This window comes from Sardina pilchardus, chromosome 20 (genome assembly GCF_963854185.1).
Source record: "Sardina pilchardus chromosome 20, fSarPil1.1, whole genome shotgun sequence".
Classification (NCBI taxonomy): domain Eukaryota; kingdom Metazoa; phylum Chordata; class Actinopteri; order Clupeiformes; family Clupeidae; genus Sardina; species Sardina pilchardus.
The window spans coordinates 10,745,799-10,764,633 of NC_085013.1; the positions used below are offsets into that span (position 1 = coordinate 10,745,799).

General features: G+C 47.2%; 1 protein-coding gene across 5 annotated transcripts in view; it reads left to right on the plus strand.

The window, feature by feature from the left end:
* stxbp5b (syntaxin binding protein 5b (tomosyn)) overlaps window positions 1-18,835 on the plus strand; it is a 37,900-nt gene that overhangs the window by 14,739 nt on the left and 4,326 nt on the right. Inside the window, exons 9-28 of one of the 5 annotated variants that reach the window (XM_062523228.1) lie at window positions 503-581; window positions 1,143-1,297; window positions 1,982-2,054; window positions 2,174-2,321; window positions 3,413-3,480; window positions 4,052-4,092; window positions 5,193-5,413; window positions 5,704-5,894; window positions 6,467-6,592; window positions 6,916-7,067; window positions 9,762-9,824; window positions 10,135-10,194; window positions 10,333-10,380; window positions 12,338-12,388; window positions 12,669-12,803; window positions 14,518-14,757; window positions 15,348-15,717; window positions 16,733-16,898; window positions 17,367-17,478; window positions 18,270-18,490. In XM_062523228.1, the coding sequence (XP_062379212.1) occupies window positions 503-581; window positions 1,143-1,297; window positions 1,982-2,054; window positions 2,174-2,321; window positions 3,413-3,480; window positions 4,052-4,092; window positions 5,193-5,413; window positions 5,704-5,894; window positions 6,467-6,592; window positions 6,916-7,067; window positions 9,762-9,824; window positions 10,135-10,194; window positions 10,333-10,380; window positions 12,338-12,388; window positions 12,669-12,803; window positions 14,518-14,757; window positions 15,348-15,717; window positions 16,733-16,898; window positions 17,367-17,478; window positions 18,270-18,490 (2,720 nt within the window). The remainder of the gene's footprint in view (window positions 1-502; window positions 582-1,142; window positions 1,298-1,981; window positions 2,055-2,173; window positions 2,322-3,412; window positions 3,481-4,051; window positions 4,093-5,192; window positions 5,414-5,703; window positions 5,895-6,466; window positions 6,593-6,915; window positions 7,068-9,761; window positions 9,825-10,134; window positions 10,195-10,332; window positions 10,381-12,337; window positions 12,389-12,668; window positions 12,804-14,517; window positions 14,758-15,347; window positions 15,718-16,732; window positions 16,899-17,366; window positions 17,479-18,269; window positions 18,491-18,835) is intronic. The other 4 variants (XM_062523230.1, XM_062523229.1, XM_062523232.1 and 1 more) reach the window with 4 other exon arrangements.

Below are 18,835 nucleotides of genomic sequence, written 5' to 3' on the forward strand. Positions count from 1 at the left end.
CATTATAGCTCATACAGCCCCACATTCACATAAGCATGCACAGAGCACAGCCCGTCTGAATTAGACTCGGAAGCAAACCAGATCACGTCTCGCACACATACACACCTGATTTATATTTACATCCAGACATAGTTCTCAGTCACAGCCACACACACACACACGGTTAAGCTGCATCACACCATATCATACACTTGTTCAATCCGATACACTCACTTGCAAAACATACATGCTCAACACTCATACTCTCATGTAATGCTCTGCTCTACATTACCTTGTACATTTTGGTCTCGGATTCAAATCGTGTCATATAACTTGTGGTTAATGGGCAGGAAAAAATGACAAGGAAGTGAAATGAGCTCACACATGTATCTTATCTCTCTCTCTCTCTCTCTCTCTCTCTTTCTACCCCTCTCTGTCTCTCCATCTCTCTCTCTTTCTTTCTCTCTCTCTCTCTTTCTCTTTCTCTTTCTCTCTCTCTCTTTCTCACTCTCTCTGTCTGCAGGTAAGCATCCTAAGGATGGCAAGAAGCCGGAGCCGTGTAAGCCCATTCTGAAGGTGGAGTACAAGACCACCAGAGTAGGGTGAGACCCCCCACACAGCCACCAGCATCTGTGTCTGCCCCACGTCCTAGTTTCACTACACCTACTCATGAGGGCTACATCCGCAGCCTCTAAGGTCACGCTTGACGCCCCCAATATCACACCCACACAGCTACCCAGAATGTCCCACCTTTAGGGTATTTCCTGATGTTTAAAGGGTCATTAATGTAGTGTGGTTATTGTGTTTGCTTCCTGTGTTGGCTTGTACAGTAAACACAAAAACATTTCAGCTAAGTTAAATCCATGAACTTGAATCATTACTATATGAATGTATTAAACTTAAAAAGTGAGATAATCTTTACATAAAACATGTTGGCTTGCTTGTGAAGAAACGTCATGAAAAGAGCATCACTCTCATTTGTCACAGCAGAGTTCACTCCCAGTCCTGCCTACTGTAGTGACAGTCACACTGGCACCTGTCACAATGAATAAGGCTCTGTCTCTCTCTCTCTCTCTCTCTCTCTCTCTCTCCCTCTGTCTCTTTTTGCTCTCTCTCTCTCTCTCTCTCTCTCTCTCTGTGTGTGGCTATGTCTGTATTGGCAGGGACCCCTTCATGGTGCTGTCGGGGGGCCTGTCCTATGACACGGTGGGCAGACGGGCCTGTCTGACGGTGATGCACGGGAAGAGCACGGCCGTGCTGGAGATGGACTACCCCATCGTGGACTTCCTCACGCTGTGTGAAACGCCCTATCCCAATGGTGAGACAGCACACCCACTCACACCAAACCAGCACCAGTCATTACTTACATTTACATCTCTATCAAGTTTGTGACAATTCATTTGAGCCTTGAACTTGAAGCCAAACTCAGCACAAGTAAAAGTGAATGTAACACCAAACATTGAGCCTTAACTCTGAACCCATGAAGTGTCAATTCTATGAAGTAGGTGCATATCAGAGGGCATAAGTGTTTTCAACAATGAAGTTACACAAGCCCTAGCACTGACAATGTTTTTCAACAAATTGTCCCCATAAGGTCAACCATAGTAGGATTTCTCAACCAGCCCAGCCAACTGTTGTGTCATTGTGTGGTCTAGCACGTGTCTAATCTTTTCCACGTTTTCACATCCTCATTCCATTCTCAAGGAAGAATGTTCATGATTGTTACTCTGGTTTGAGTGTACAAAGGTCACGAGACTGAATCTAAGATATGACTACCTCTGGTCATATACAAAACCACACTCCACAACCTGAGCAGTTTCTGACTAGGTGTCCTAACCAGTTGAGATTCTTGAATTTGTCATGCATGCTTGGTTTGGTTGTAACACTGGGAAAGAACATGTTGCATTGTAAGGTGAATTATCCCTGATGTTGCTCATTGTGTTGCACATGAGTCTAACTCACTAACTGATGACTCTTTTCTCTCTTTTCTGTGGTTCAACAGATTTCCAGGAGCCCTATGCTGTGGTCATCCTGCTGGAGAAAGACTTGGTGGTGATCGACCTGGCGCAAATCGGGTAAGTGGACTAACCCATTGATCCTGCTCCATGACCCCTTACAGCCACAGAGCTGCCCCCCCCCCCCCCCCCCCCATCCCCTTGCCTTGTCTTACCCCCCAGCTCTCTGCTGTGTCCAGGTACCCCATCTTTGAGACCCCGTACCCCCTGACCCTGCACGAGTCTCCGGTGACATGCTGCGAGTACTTTGCCGACTGCCCAGCAGAGCTGATCCCGGCCCTCTACTCCGTGGGCTCCCGGCAGAAGAGACAGGGCTACAGTAAAAAGGTACAGTGGAGCGTCCACCCCACCCATAGACTATAGAACAGTCTATGACTCCACCGACAGCCATCATGATGCACTCATCACTTACTGCATTCTACCTTTTTTTTAATTTTCCTAGAGTTGTTGTGAGAATTGCTTCAAAAATGTGAAACTGTTCACCATGTTGTAAGTCGCTTTGGCTAAAAAGCCTTAGCCAAATGTAATGTAATGTAATATCACCATTTGTCTTAATGACTCGTAGAAGTTGATTCACATCCAGTTGAAATGAGCCTGTTCCTCTATGCTACTGCTAGTGCTCTGTATATAGTTATGCTGTGATGCATTCTAGTGGAGAACCGTTTTAACATGTGCGCATATTACCATAATTGTCATGTCATTAGCGTGTGTGTATGTTAAGCATGTCTTTAAGCCAGTTATGGTGAGAAGCAGTCACCGTTCTAAATGCAATTCACTGCTGTGAGATAATCTTTGTTCTTTGTGTACAAGAGCGGTTTGAAAAAATGCATTTGATCAAAGCGATCTAATGGCCCTCTCCTGTCTACAGTTCAGCTTAATCCCATTTGAAAGGGAGATTTAGTCTCGGATTTGTCTTTAATCCTCATCCGGAGCATATGTGCAATTTTTGAGTTGGTGAACCAGAGAGAGAGAGACTGCTCTGCCCACGGCATCTGCCCTCTCCAACTCTCCCTCTCGGAGCTATTTCAATCGGAGCGGTTTGAATTAGCTCGGATTCAAGCCGCCTTTCACAATACACTGGGTCAGGTGGTTGAGCTTTGTTTAAAGTAAAGCGGCGAGTGTTTCGCGATGAGGTGTGATCACTCACTACTAGGTCACTCAGGTGTGAGTGGCAGGACATCTGGGCGTGCTGTGTCTGACCTCATGGCTCACCTGGCCCTGCACCTGAGGTGCTACTCTCCTCCCCCGGGGGACGGTCACACCTCGGACAGTAGCTCCGACCCATCCAGATGGCGGCGGAGTCTGGATCTGAACTGGAGCATGAATCTGTTTCACACAAGACGAAGGCGGAAATATGATATAAAAATGAATATAAATAAGTAATAAAAGGTTTATGTTTTTTAATTTCCTCTCCGCAGGAATGGCCCATAAGTGGTGGCAACTGGGGGCAGGGGACACAGAGCTACCCAGAAATCATCATCACAGGGTGAGCATGCGGCTGGCTCGTATTCTCTTACTGGGTCCATAAAAGTGGAAACCAATTACGCCACCATGAGAGAACAATTTAATGTGAAAGTGATTTAACGACATTGAGAAAATTGTGAATTCCGCATGTAAGTGTGTGAGCCTCGCATGTTTTATGTGTCTCATGCTCCATTGCATCCCGTTGAATACAATTGTGTCTAAATAGGTGATGACTCAGAGGGAGGCTTGCCAACTGCTTATGTTTCCCGATATCGCTGTTCAAACAGTGGGCCACTTGTAGACATCAGCAACACAAAAGAAATGACTGATCATGAAATATTATCCTCATCATGGAGTTTATTATAGATGTTCAATAGAATCTGTCAGCAGCGGTTGTAACAGTAGATAACAGCTGTCCTGAGCAGCAGCAGAGTGCTGTCGTGTCTCTCATGTTTCCCAGTAGTGCTGTTGTCGTGGCTACAGCAGGGCGTTGGACGCTTGCATTGCTAACTCATCTGTTTGTGTCCTCTCTCTCTCTCTCTTTCTCTCTCTCTCTCTCTCTCTCTCTTTCTTTCTCTCTCCATCCACCTCAGACATGCTGATGGGTCCATCAAGTTCTGGGACGCCTCAGCAAGTACGTATCGACAGTGTCACATTTGCAGTCATAACCACTGACGGTCATTAAAGGGGAAGTCAGTAAAATCAGTATGTGTGCTTGGGAGAAATTCTGGTGTTCATAAACAGTGCTGGCTCTGCAAATGAGAAGCAAACTCTAGTCGATCAACACATTGGTTCAGGAGCACGAATGGGAGGGGTTGAGCTCAGATAGTGACATTTTGTCAAATTCATGGACTGCAACTTTAACTATCATTCACATTCATACTGTACATTCAGACACTGCAACTTTAACTCCCTTAAAGGGATATTCCGCCATTTGCGGAAATACGCTCATTTTCCACCTTCCCTCGAGCAAAACAATCGATATTTACCTTGTTCCCGTTCATCCAGCCATTCTGTGAGTCTGGCGATACAACTTTTAGCTTCAGCCTAGCATAGATCATTGAATCGGATTAGACCATTAGCTTCTCGCCTGCTAGCTTCATGTTTAAAAGTGACTAATATTTCTGGTAATTTTCCCATTTAAAACGTGTGTCCTCTCAAGTTAGAAAGTGCAATAAGACCAACTGAAAATGAACCCTGCCGTTTTTCTAGGCTGATTTGACATGGAACTACATTCTCATCTGGCGTAATAATCAAGGCAACTTGCAGCTACTGGCACTACTACTGCTTGATGTCTATGGGGACTATTTTCAGATGCTGCGTACGATATCACTGCGCCTATGGTACGTTTGCAAGTTGCCTTGATTATTACGCCAGATGAGAGTGTAGTTCCATGTTAAATCAGCCTAGAAAAACGCCAGGTTTCATTTTCAGTTGGTCTTATTGCACTTTCTAACTTGAGAGGAGACACGTTTTAAATGGGAAAATTATCAGAAATCTTAGTCACTTTTAAACATGAAGCTAGCAGGCGAGAAGCTAATGGTCTAATCCGATTCAGTGATCTATGCTAGGTTGAAGCTAAAAGTTGTATCGCCAGACTCACAGAATGGCTGGATGAACGGGAACAAGGTAAATATCGATTGTTTTGCTCGAGGGGAGGTGGAAAATGAGCGTATTTCCAAAAATGGCGGAATATCCCTTTAACATTCACATTCTCCTCTTCGTCTGCTGCAGTTATGCTGCAGGTGCTGTACAAGCTGAAGACGGCTAAAGTGTTTGAGAAGGCGCGCAACAAGGAGGACAAGCCCAGCACGGACATCGTGGACGAGGACCCGTTCGCCATCCAGATCCTGACCTGGTGCCCGGAGAGTCGCATGCTGTGTGTGGCAGGAGTCTCTGCCCACGTCATCATATACCGCTTCAGCAAGCAGGAGGTCACCACTGAAGTAGTGCAGGTGTGTGTATGTGTGTGTGTGTGTGTGTGTGTGTGTGTGTGTGTGTGTGTGTGTGTGTGTTTGTTTGTTTGTAATTACATTACACTTTGTACTAATTATAGTAGTCTGAACTAAATGTCTCAGCCCACACTGTAAACACTATACACACTTTATGTGTGTGCTCACAATCTCTAATCGCATAAACAGTTCAGGCGAAGAAAACATGGCAAAAGAATGTCGTCTATGTGATAAACACAATCTGAGGATCTGTGGTGAGGGAGGGTGAAAACGAAAGTGTCTGTGTCGTCCAGCTCCTGGAGGTGCGTATGCCGTACGAGCTGAACGACGTGGAATCTCCGGAGGCGGCGGGAGAGCAGACGCCGGCCGTGTCCACGCCGGGGGCCTCGTCCAGCCCCCAGTCGGCGCTGCCCCCCGCGCAGACGCACCCGTCCACCAGCAGCAACTCGTCCGACGGACCCCGAGACAACGTGCCCTGCCTCAAGTACGTCCAGCGCCGCTGGCCACAGTGCCTCGTACTGGTTCCACAGCTTCCTCGACCGGCGCTGAATCTTTTACATTTCAGCATTCTCTGTGTTCTTGAGATCCATTATTTATTTAGGCGCTAGTGGACACAGAGAACCTGAGCACTCTGATGTCTTGTGCATTCCTCACACTTGCAGCACACACTACCATCTACAGCACTCCCACAAGGAGCCATTAGAATCCAGCCACCCAGATAGGATCCATACAGTTCTATGGATCTACCTTAGCAGTGCTACACTCGACACACACGCACACACACACACACACACACACACGCACACACACACACACACACACACACACACACACACACAAACACAAACACATGCCTGTAGGCTCCACTGCTATCACATTTTAATAATGCTCAGATCCATGGTACATGTGCAGCTATAGAATCCGTTGGTATAATCCCTAAATCCTATCCACTATGTCATGAATTTATTCATCTCTCTCTCTCTCTCTCTCTCTCTCTCTCTCGCTCTCTCTCTCTCTTACTCTCTCTCGTTCACTGTTTCATCTCTCTGCCTGCAGGGTGCGCTGTTCCCCTCTCAAGCAGTCTCCAGGCTACCAGGTGGACCTGGTGGTGCAGCTGCTGTGGGTCAGCGGGGAGCCCCCCCAACAGATCACCAGCCTCGCCCTCAACTCTGCATATGGCCTGTAAGCCCCCACTGCTACACTCTATCTCTCTCTCTCTCTTACACACACACACACACACACACACACACACACACACACACACACACACACATACATATGTTGCACACAAGATGCATTTTGAAGGACCTTTGAAGGATAAGCTTTTCATCTTTCATTCAATTGCTCATGGTGCTTTGGTGAAGTTTCATGTAAAGAATTTGGTTGGATTGGCCTTGTAGTTTAACATACGACAGCAAGTAATGAATGTAGACGTTGAAAGCATCAAGCAAAACTTCTGGTTCTATTGAAAGGTGTTCCTCTCAATTGATGCCGTCTCTGTTTAGGGTCGTTTTCGGTAACTTCAACGGGCTGGCCGTGGTGGACTACTTCCAGAAGACCCTCCTGATGAACGTGGGTGTCCAGGAGCTGTACGGCTTGGCTGACCCCTTCCAGAGGCAGCCGCGCTCCCCGCGCAAGGCCCGCCAGCCGTCAGGAGGTGAGGACTGATCCTGTGGACACTGCCTTGCCGTTAATAACTCTCAGCGGTCACTGAGATTCCTGAGATGTGTTTTATTTATGAGGCCAAACCATCAGATGTAGAAGTCAGAGAAGTCCGTAAAAATAGATATTTAGTCTTTTCAAATCTGGACCTTCTAACTGTTAACACTGAATATTCAGAGCATTTTTATTGTCTGAGACCTATATATACTATTTTTTTTTTGCATTTTGTGTTCTTTATGTTATAGAAAGATATGGTTTTAATCTTCTTGAAGAGGAAGAGAAATATTTGCAAGCATAGAGTCATAGGATCCTAGGACCTCTAAAATGATCTTCCTCATGTTCTTTTTGTCTCAGAGCTTTCCCACACTAGAACATATCTTAACTAGTACTTCACACAATTCACACACCTGAGCTGCGTTCAAATTCGCAAACAGAGGCAAACATTCGTGATGAACATGTTTTCTTTGAACTGTTAAATTTGAACGATTTGGTGTTAACATTCCATTTTAACAGTAATTGCATTGTTGCGTTCGTCAAACTCACATCCAGCTCCACTGTATGTTCGCGGCGCACCACCTCCTCAGACTGTTTGCGATTGTTAGCAAACGTTCGCCAAAAACTCCAGGCTAACGGAATACTGTTGGCGAACGTTCGCCTATGTTCGGTGAACTTGAACGCACCTCTGGTCTGTACCCACAGTCATCTTTGTCTCACACTCACACTCACACTCACTCACACTCACACTCACACTCACACTCACACTCACACTCACACTCACACTCACACTCACACTCACACTCACACTCACACTCACACATCAACTCTCACTGTCACTGTCACTCATCTGTCTCGAGTCACCACTCTGTTGTTTTTATAGCCACAATGGGCTGGTGCTGGATTCAGTGCTGTTTAGTTTTATAAAGAGTCTCTGGTTTTAACTGATCATGGTTAAGTATCGTAATCTAATGGCATGAGTAGTATTGTTTCAATTACAAAAACATAAGTGTGGTAGTGATGGAAATATACTTTCCATTTTGTAATATCTATAATTGTTAATTGACTCTTAGTCGGCTCAGAATAGCATGTTGGGTGTGAATAGGAGTCTATGCCATATATGGTCCTCCTATGGCACATCCTCAGTCTATGACGATATGCCATTATCTATAATGCCTCCAGTAGGCAGCATATTATCTGCACACAGACCAACAAACGTTAGATAAATACCCACATAGCGTCGAGCCCATGCACTGAATCCAGCTCCCCAGCTCTCCGGGTGTCCATGGTGATGATGTTGTTGCTATGGTATCCTGTGGTTCTTTTTTGTTCTGATTCTGTCTGACTGTTGGTCTCTCTCCGCGGCCCGGTAAAGACGCTCCACCTGTGAAACCTGTGAAGTCTTGCATGTCCAGCCTTTCTAGCTTTTATTCTCAGTCTCTGAAAAAACTGCACCTCTCATACTTCAGTAAGTCACCTGTCTCTGCTCACCCACCTCCTTTTTCTCATCCCATCTTTTTTGCTCTATCCATCCATCCCCGCTTTTCCCTCTCATTCCTCCTTTCCTTTCATCTCCACGTGTGTGCTTCTGTTGCTCTTTTTTGCCCTAGTTTCTGTTATTCTGTTAGTTTCTGTTGTTTTGAGTCTGGCTTTATTTTATTGTGATGCTCTGGACACAAATGCACACCAAAATGAACACCTTCACACAAACACACTCATGCATTGGGTATACACACACAGCCATACATACACATAATACATTGATACATACAGTACATACATACACATAGCCTTAAATACACATACATACTGTATACATGTACTGTACACATAACTATGCCGCACATGTATACAAATAATGGCCACACATACAGTAATCATGCAAGCATACACACCTATACACAGAAGTACACACACACATACACACACACACACATCCTCAGTTGTAGTGAACTGAGCCCATGTAGGAGCTGTTCTTTTCCTTTAGTGCCCTACTGAGTATGAGTCCAGTCTGTGTGAATGTAAAGCCTGTGCATTGGTTCCGTAGCCTTGTGTGTGTCTGTGTGTTCATCAGCGTCAGGCCATCAGCCTCATCGAGCGCTTTAATTGTGTGGCCCGGCACCAAGTATCGAGCCTCCGCGCTGATGCCTCTGATAGCTGACACACTATAAAGAGGAGATAATGTGATAATGAGGGCGGGGGGCGGGGGGTTGTGGGGGAGCTGTCTACCCTACTGTGTTTGTTGGAGGTTACCCCACACCAGAGTGTGTGTGTGAGAGACTGTGTGTGTCTGTGTGTCTGTGTGTGTGTGAGAGAGAGAGAGGCTATGTGTATGTGTGTGTGTGTGTGTGTGTGTGTGTGTGTGAGAGAGAGACCGAGCGATAGTGAGAGTCTGTTTAGAGATTAGGAGAGCTGGGAGGTTCCCAGAGGCACTCAGCAGTACCCAGACTCAACTCTAAATCTAAATGAGAAAGTCCTATTAAGGGCAGCTTTCCCCCAGGTGTGTGTGCTGTGTGTGTGTGCTGTGTGCGTGTGTGTGTGTGTGTGTGTGTGTTTTGCTCCTGGCATCAATAAGGTAGTGAGAGCAAGGTGGTAAGAGTGTGTGTGTGAGCACTTTTGTGTTTTGTTGATTTATTTCTGTCCCTTATGCATATGTGTGTTTGTGTGTGTGTGTGTGTGTGCGCGCGCTCCACAGGTGTCTGTGATGTTAACGACGGCTCCAATGCCTCCGAGGACCGCTGCAAATCCCCCACCTCAGGTAAAACAGATAATAATTTGACACCTTGAAAGTGTGTGATGTCCCCTGTGAGAGATATGTGCAACCACTCATCCACAACCCACACTACATTAAAGCAACACTTTGTAGCCTACTTGAAGAGCGTAGAAGCTCTCATGAGGAAATTCACCTTGATGTTCCTCGACAATAATTCTCACGCATCACGGTGTAACATTGACTTATTGAGCTTTGACTAATGATCGACTGACTGACAATTGGCTGAGGAGATTCGGTTGTCTTGACTTCTGATTGGCTGACGCCTGTGTCATTCGCACTGTGCCAAAACACACAGGCTCTGGCTCTCCATGCAATTCTGACGAGGAGAACAAACACCAAAAGTTCATAGATAAGAGTACGGTATTGTGTTTTTAACTCTCTTAACACTTTTTTTCTTTTCCCATGAGAATGAACAAGGTGTGACTCACTCCCTCACGTTGTTGTGTTGTGGTGTTTTTGTTTCGTTTTGTTTTTTTTGGAACTATTTCTCCAGTGAAGCAGAAAAGCAGGCGCTTTTCCAAGACGGTAGCCAATGACTTAGGTACTGTATGTGTGCGGCCATGACGAGCCCTCTGCCCAATGCTGTCTCTTCTTCTCTTTCTGTTCTCTCTCCTCTTGATTGTTGCACTAATCAAATGGGTACCTCAGCTGTACTAACTAGACTGTGCCTAAATTCAAGTGTTGATTTGGACTGTGCTCAAACACACACACATACACAAACACACACCTTTACACACACACACACACACACACACACACACACACACACACACATACATACACTCTCACACACCTTTACACATATCCACACACACACACACACACACACACACACACACACACACACACACACACAGGCATGCATTCCCCCACACACAACCCTGTGCGTGTGTGTATGTGTGTGACTCGCTCGCGTCGCTCCAACCCAATCCAGGTGATGAATGAATGACGAGCATGAATCTGAATATGAGACTACCGCTACTGCCTGGAGCCCCCATCCCGACTTCCTGTTGACCTGCCTTTGACTTCCTGTCAGGTGCATGGACGCCTCTGCCGCTGGATCTTCCCTCTGAATGTGCTTTGGGTGATTGTGGTCGGGGGGAGGGGAGGGGAGGGGGGGGAGGCTTTAACACCACTAATCAGTCTCGGCACAGAATCCGTTTTTAACCCCCCCTGTGTCTTTGTTTACTCACCGACTGTTTGTGTGCAGACTGTAATAATCCTGTTTCGCGCTCCAGGCCGCCCGCTTCGATACGGGAGCCTCGTTTGAATCTCCACTTACAGTAGATACGATTAGTTCTGTTCTCCTCTGAAAGCCATCCCATCTCGGTAAACTCCCGCTCTCGGTCCTGAAATTGAATCTCCCAGGGAGATCAAATTGAGTTAACCTGCAGAAAGTGGGCCAACTTCATATCACCTGGGCATCTATGATATATAAATATACATATTTTTTTATCTCTCCAAGCCATATAGTGCTTCTAAATCCACCGCTGCTAAAAGCATGAATGTGGTTGGCTATAGTAATGGATGGATTCATGATGCTAGTTTGTTAGCCGTGCCTCTACCTTAAAGGGGAGCACCCTAGCGGGAAGAGAGGGCAGGCTGCAAATTAATGGGGGTTAAGTGGGTAGCTGCCCTGTGTGCACGTCTGATTGATGGGCCATATGCCCGGGTCTCCACGCCATCTGCCTTGAAGAGTCCTGCGTGTCCTCTGCCTGCCCCTTCGCTCACATGCAGACGGAGGCTCTTGACTGGCCAGGCGCGCCGTCAATCAAATAGAACTGTGACTAATAGTGATTAAGTTCACAGCCAATCAAATGCACCGTGGGTGGTAGTTTGCCTCAATGGGATATTCCTTCAGGAGGGAATGCAGTCTGATCTGACTGAATGTGATTTCATATAGCTTTCACTGATCTGAATTAAAGCTGTGGTTCACAACTTCAGATGACCGTCACAATGAAAATGCACCATTTTTAAAGGTTGTATGAAATTATAAAGTATAAGCACATGGAAAGTACATTAGAAAAAAAAACGTTGTGAACTGCTGCCGTAAATCTATAGTCTGACTTTCTCATGAACTCACCTAGTTTCTCTTACAGAGCGACTAACCTGGTTCCATGTTGCAGGCTCTGTGCATTGTGTGCATAGTCAGTGTGTCTGGTCAACTCTGACTGTAGTTCTTCTCCCTCTCAGGGTTTAACCGTTCTCTCTTGACTAGTCTTTTTCTCTCTAACTCTCTCTCTCTCTCTCTGTGTATGATCCTGTCTCGACTGTCGTCTCCCTGACGTGCTCTTCCTGACTGATCTCGAGGCTCGTCTAACTCATCGTTCCGGGGCTTTTTTCTTCCGCCGATCTTCATTTCCTTAGAAATCACTCTGAAAGATCGCCGCCGCTGCCGTTAACACCAGATCAGCTTTCCCTGTAGATAACACCCTGATTTCTCCTGAGCCGCCTTCAGTATTCATGTGTGTAAACAAAGGAATGTTTCTCTTTTCCAGCGAAGATGTCACGGAAACTAGTCACGGTCCCTGATCAGAAACAGGAAACTGGTAAGCCAGGCCTTAGCTTTAGCCGCTGTGTTTTTAGTTTGTAGGTGCAGCAAGCTGAGCTTTACTTCCCTTTCAGGTGCAGATTCTCTCCAGTGATTGTGTGTTTGTGCTTCTCCATGGCTATTGTTTTGTACAAAAGATGCAATGTGTGTTTGTGCTCAACAGTGTTCATGTCCTGAAATCGTGAGTGTGTAATATCTTGCCCTGCATTCATGTGTGCGTGTATGATTGGTGTGTGTGTGTATGTGTGTGTGTGTGTGTGTGTGTGTGCGTACATTAGCAGTAGCCGAGCGCATTCATAGACGGCGCTCTCTTCAGCCCAAGAAGCGTGTGTGTGGTGTAAGATCGGCCACCCAGGCCAACTGGAACCGGGGCGGGAGCTCCATGGTGCGGACCCCATCGGCCCCCGACCTCTGTGAGTGGCCCCCAGCATAGCAGCTCTCGGCTGGGCTGGAGAGCTGGGCCTATCCCCTTCCTACCTCCAGACGGAGGTCTAACGAATGCCCCCCTAATGTCCTCTCTCCAGGCTGGTAGCTTGGTGTGGTTCTGGGTTTGTTGAGTGACTAACACCCCCTAACCCTCCCCTCCATCCCCTGGATGCACCCTGGTTGTCCTCAGCACTTGGGGGAGTGAGGTGTGCATTTGAAACGTTTGGTGTGGACTGAACTCTTAACCCTCTCACCTCAAACTACTTGGGTAACCTCTATTGATGGGTGTGTGTGTGTCTCTGTGTGTGTGGGTGTGTGTATGTGCGCGTGTGTGTGTGTGTGTGTGTGTGTGCAAGCGTGCTCTTTGGGGGGCTGGTGGTGTAGTGTTGGAGAGGGTTTGCCCCCCTGAGGTGATTTAAAAGTCACTCGAGCGAGGTAGTGGCAGAGTCCAGCTAATTTCACAACCTTCTACCCTCTGGCCCGAAGCGGACCGCTGAGATGCCCTTCAACACCTCTCCACTCTGCTCTGCTCTGCACTGCGGTCTGTGGACTATTTGCACTGACCGCACTCGAACGGCATGACCGTCTCTTCAGTGCGAGAGCGAGACTGAAGTGCATGTCCGCGACACACTGTGTCACTGTAAAGCCCTGCTGGAGCTCGGGAGAGGACAGTCACCTCATTGAGTGTGAATGTGTGCAATTGAGTTTGTGCTGGTTGGCATATGACATTTTGAGAGGTTTCTGTGGTGCTTCTACAAAGGTGTGATGGTGTGTGGTGGGTAATGTGTGTGTCTCTGCTTCGCTTACTATAACCTCTTGTGTGTGTTTAGATGGCGTCCTCTTTGAAAGAGCCTTCCTCACATATTTCCCTTTGAAGTTTGAGTGCTTCAATTGCAACAGCAGATTTCTGTAGATATAGTCCATACACCCTGAAGTTGGGTCAAATGTAGATTAGATTGTCTAATGACATTGCCAAAGAGTGGATCTCTGGAGACCTTTTAAGCAGTTGAACTTGTTGATATCCTAGAAGCTGGGACATATGAGTGTAAGGCCTTTAATAAGTGGACGCCATTTTGAAGATTTATGTGTTTTTGTATTTCGCATCTGGAAGCCTTGAGAAGTGTTTCAACAAGCTCAAAGGTCACTCACTGGTGGACATGAACTCACTCGGTCTTGTGTGGCACTGTCTAATTTTCCTCTCCTCACCTTTTACAGCGGAGGGATCTGGGGGGATTTAATTACCTGGGATCAGGGCTCTGACTCTGACTTCTTTCATTTCTCATGCACACACTCTACACACACACACACACACACACACACACACATAGACACATGCTCACTACACACATACTGCAGCGGTTACTAAGGAAACTACCGTTGATCACTCGGTGAACTCACATGCCCACCAACAGAATCATAAGTGTGTGTGCACATAGACCTAAGGATAGCAATCTCTCAGGATCACACCATGCCTGTGCATGTGTTTGCAGATGCAGAGAGATATGATAAACTCATAGGCCCACAAACACACACACACACATAGACTCCTTGTGCATGTGCTTGCGGATGTGAAGACCTCACTAATACACACACACACACACACACACACAAATGGCCTGATAACTATACACACTCACTCATCCTCCCTCCCTCGTGTGTGTGTGTGTGTGTGTGTGTGTGTGTGTGTGTGTGTGTGCACAGATGCAAAGGACAGCTCCTTCAGCCGCTCGCGCAGCTCCAGCGTGACGAGCCTGGAGCGGGAGGCGCGCGAGATCATCTCCTCCTTCCACTTCAGCGAGACGCTGAGCCGCAAGGGCGAGGCGGCGCCGGGGCCCAGCCTGTGGGTGGGCACCTCGCAGGGCAGCATGCTGGTGCTGCCCCTCACCGTGCCCGCCGGCAGCGAGCAGCGCATGCAGCAGGCGCCCGCCGTCTCCTTTGGAGGTGGGTAAATCCCAGTGTGTGGCATTTGGGAAGTAGATAATTAAACCGTGTGTGTGTGTGTGTGTGTGTGTGTGTGTGTGTGTGTGTGTGTGTGTGTGTGTGTGTGTGTGTGTGTGTGTGTGTGTGTGTGTGTGTGTGTGTGTGTGTGTGTGTGTGTGTGTGTGTGTGTGTGTGTGTGTGTGTGTGTCTCAGAAAACGTTATTCAAGTTTTTGTGTGTGTGTGTCACAAACATTTAGGGATATTCAATTCAAGCTACAGTGGTATTATATCATGAAAGTAAGGCATTTTAGTAGAAGCGTAATGATGATTTCCTCATCTCAAACAATTTGTGTGTGTGTGTGTGTGTGTGTGTGTGTGTGTGTGTGTGTGTGTGTGTGTGTGTGTGTGTGTGTGTGTGTGTGTGTGTGTGTGTGTGTGTGTGTGTGTGTGTGTGTGTGTGTGTCTTATTTGGGACCTCGTCTTGTTGTCTTTCTGGATCCTTATTGCCCTCTCTATTAACCTTCCTCCTCCGTTGCCTCTATATATTTTTTTTCTCTTTCTCTCTCCGTCCTGTCTTCCCTCACCCCCTGCGCTACGCTGCCCCCTGTAGGTGTGGTGACGCGCCTGAAGGGCGGCGTGCTCTCCATGGCCACGCTGGACTCGGCGGGCGCGCCCCTGCTGCCGCCGTACGAGCTGTGGTACGACCCCAACCTGCCGGACGAGCGCGAGGAGAAGGACCGCTGGAAGCGGCGCCGGCCGGCCTCGCCTCCCGCGGGCAGCCAGGAGGGGGCGCCGGACACCCACTACGTGGTGCTGTGCTCGGAGAAGCAGGCCGAGGTGATCGCGCTGCCCGCCCAGGCCAGCGTGTTCAAACACAACATCACCGAGGCCTCGTTCGTGCTGCGCGCCGACGTGGTACAGATGACCACCGGCTGCTGCATCGCCTGCTTCTGTGCCAACGGGCACATCATGGCACTCAGGTGACGCCAGTGATAATGCACAACTACAGTATAGTGCCATAAGTAACACACAATGCCATAATCAGCTATACTTCAAATACTACAGCTAGGTAGATGCTGCACCATCTCTTTACTTCTCTGGGTCTTTCTTTGCTACAATTCAGTCATATCCGTTCAGTTTTTATTAACACTACTGTTCCAACGTTTTGGGTCAAATTCCCTATTTTTTGTAAGTGACAACTGTAGAAAGAAATGGGTCATTGATAATGCCTGCTGACAAAAATCCACAGAGGCCCATTATCAGTAAGCATCCATCCTGTGTTTCTATGGCGCATCCTGTTTGCTAATCCAAATGCATCACTTTAAAAGGCAAATTGATCATTGAGAAAACCTTTTTGCATTTCTGTTAGCACAGCTGAACACAGCTATAATGGCTATGATTAAAGTCACCAAAGGGCCAGAAACAACAAAGACTTTTCTTCTGAAATGTTTCAATCTATTCCCGTTCTGGGAAATGAAGGCAATTTATTAAAAGACGCGAGAGGCCTCGGTGCACGACTGGGCAAGAGAACAAATCCGTTGGTGTCTAGTTTAAGAAGCAGGCCGTTTTGTTAGATGGTGCCCACAAAACACCAGTGTCAACATCATCAGAAGAGGTGACTTGAGGATATTGGCCTTCTAGACAGAGTCGTAAACAAAAAGCCATATCTCTCAGACTGGACAATAAAAAGCAAAGATTAAGATGGCCAAAAGAACACAAAGACGACAGAGGGAGAGTGGTACAGACAGACAAATCTAAAGTGTACAAATCATAAAGAAGAACGTTTGGGAGACGCTGACCAAATGCTGGAGGAGTGTCTGGCTGTATCTATCAGACATGGTGTAGGGAATGTGACAGTTGGGGGCGGGGGGGGGGGGGGGGGTGTGCTCTGTTGATTCTCATATCTGTAGAGGATAAAAGGAATCGTTGCATGTTTAACTTCCTCTCTCTCTCCCTCTCTCGTCTTTTTTTCTCTTTCTTCTCTGTCTCTCCCAGTCTGCCGAGTTTGCGGCCTCTGTTGGATGTGAACTACCTGCCCCTGACAGACATGCGCATCGCCAGAACCTTCTGCTTCTCCAACCTGGGCCAGGCCCTGTACCTCACCTCCCCCACAGAGATGCAGCGCCTCACCTACAGCCAGGAGACCTGCGACAACCTGCAGGTGTGTGTGTGTGTGTGTGTTTATGTGTTTGCATATAGGCGTGTGTGTGTTTGGATATGCTGGTGTGTACTTATTTGTGCATGAAGTAGTATGCTTAAAGTACACTGCAGGTTGGTCTGAAGTGCCTTGACATTCTTTGAACTGAGGCAAACAATTTAGGTGTACACCTTCTTTGATACATTTGTAAACATTCCAAATTGTTCAAGCTCAACGCTAGTCACCTTTCTCCAGTATCCTTGTATGTCCAAGGACAACTCCCCTGGGACCCAACAGACTGTGAGCTCAAAGCAAACAAAAAACTGCAGATGTTCACAAATGTTTGAAAACACCTCTTTTTTATGGATGGGTGTGATGTGTGCATTTGTGTTTTATAGCACTGTTTTGGAGCACATGTACATGATAAATGCTGTGTGTGTGTGTGTGTGTGTGTGTGTGTGTGTGTATGTGTATGTGTGTGTGAACACACAGGAGATGCTGTGTGAGCTCTTCACTCCCGTGGAGACTCCAGAGGCGCCCAACAGAGGCTTCTTCAAGGGTCTGTTTGGAGGAGGAGCTCAGTCTCTGGACAGAGAGGACCTGTGTGAGTACTCAACCCCCCACCCCACCCCCCAAATCTCCCCCTTACAGCCTCATGACACCCAATCAGACTCTCCCATTACCTCCACTCAGACAACACTATAGCGCTTCAGTCCTAAAGCTCCTACGCTCCTACCCCACGCTCCTACGCTCATTAATTAGCTGTGTCTAGCGTGACCGCTAGCCTGTGCGCTCTGAGCCAATAGATCCTTGTGATGACTGAACTACTTTGCTGAGCTGAAGTGCGCAAACATCCACGTTATCGTGCCGCGTAAACAAGTCCAACTTGTTTTTCCATTGCTGGAAGAAAATCAGCTGACATAGATCATCTTGAACGTTAAGCTTGTAAATTAGTTTATGAGGGTGTGTGGGGTGTGTGAACTGGCATTGGGCAGAAGGGATTACATACAGTATCCTGCCTGTATTAGTAGGCATAGTGATGGTCTACCTGAAAGTTTAGAATGTTCTGTGTATGAAAATGGTTAATAATAATAAATTTTATTTGTATTGCACTTTATATTATGGACAATCTCAAAGTGCTACAAAATTATAATGCAAATGGATAACAGATAAAGACAGATAAAAAATAATGCAATTTATTAGGCATAGTGATGGTCTACCTGAAAGTTTAGAATGTTCTGTGTATGAAAATGGTTGTATTTGGTATAATGGCAATGTTTAAATCGCATGTCCAAGTACTTCGCTATCTGATGATGATACTTGCCCTGTGTGCTGTAATCTCGCTGAAATCCGAAAGCTTTGAAATGTTTTGTGTTCGTTCTCTGTGTGTGGCAGTCGGGGAGACAGCGGCTGGCAAGGCCTCCCGGAGCCTGGCGCAGCACATCCCGGGGCCCGGGGGCATGGAGGGCATGAAGGGGGCAGCGTCGGGTATCGTGGGCGATCTGGCGCGCACCCGCATGGCGCTGGACGAGAGAGGGCAGAAACTGGGCGAGCTGGAGGAGCGGACGGCCGCCATGATGTCCAGCGCCGACTCCTTCTCCAAACACGCCCACGACGTGAGTGCCCGGGATTTCTCTCTCTCTCTCTCTGCCTTCGCTCTCTTCTCTTTGCCCTCTGCCACCTACTACAAACTGACGTTTTCAAGGAGCTCTATCGATCATAGTTGACGAAGACTAGCCACATATCGAGCTCTCTGCCAATGTATTCAGTGTACTTTTTAATCTTTAGGAGATTCACACAGCACTAACACACAGCACTAACACCTCCTCAGAGCAAGGACACAGCAGTTTTAGCTCAGCCAGTTTCAGTGTCTTCTGTGAATGGCCGATATTCTTGTTATCTCTCCTTCCCCATTTCTGCATGCACGCTCTCCTGCTCTCTCTCACCATTTTCCTCTGTGT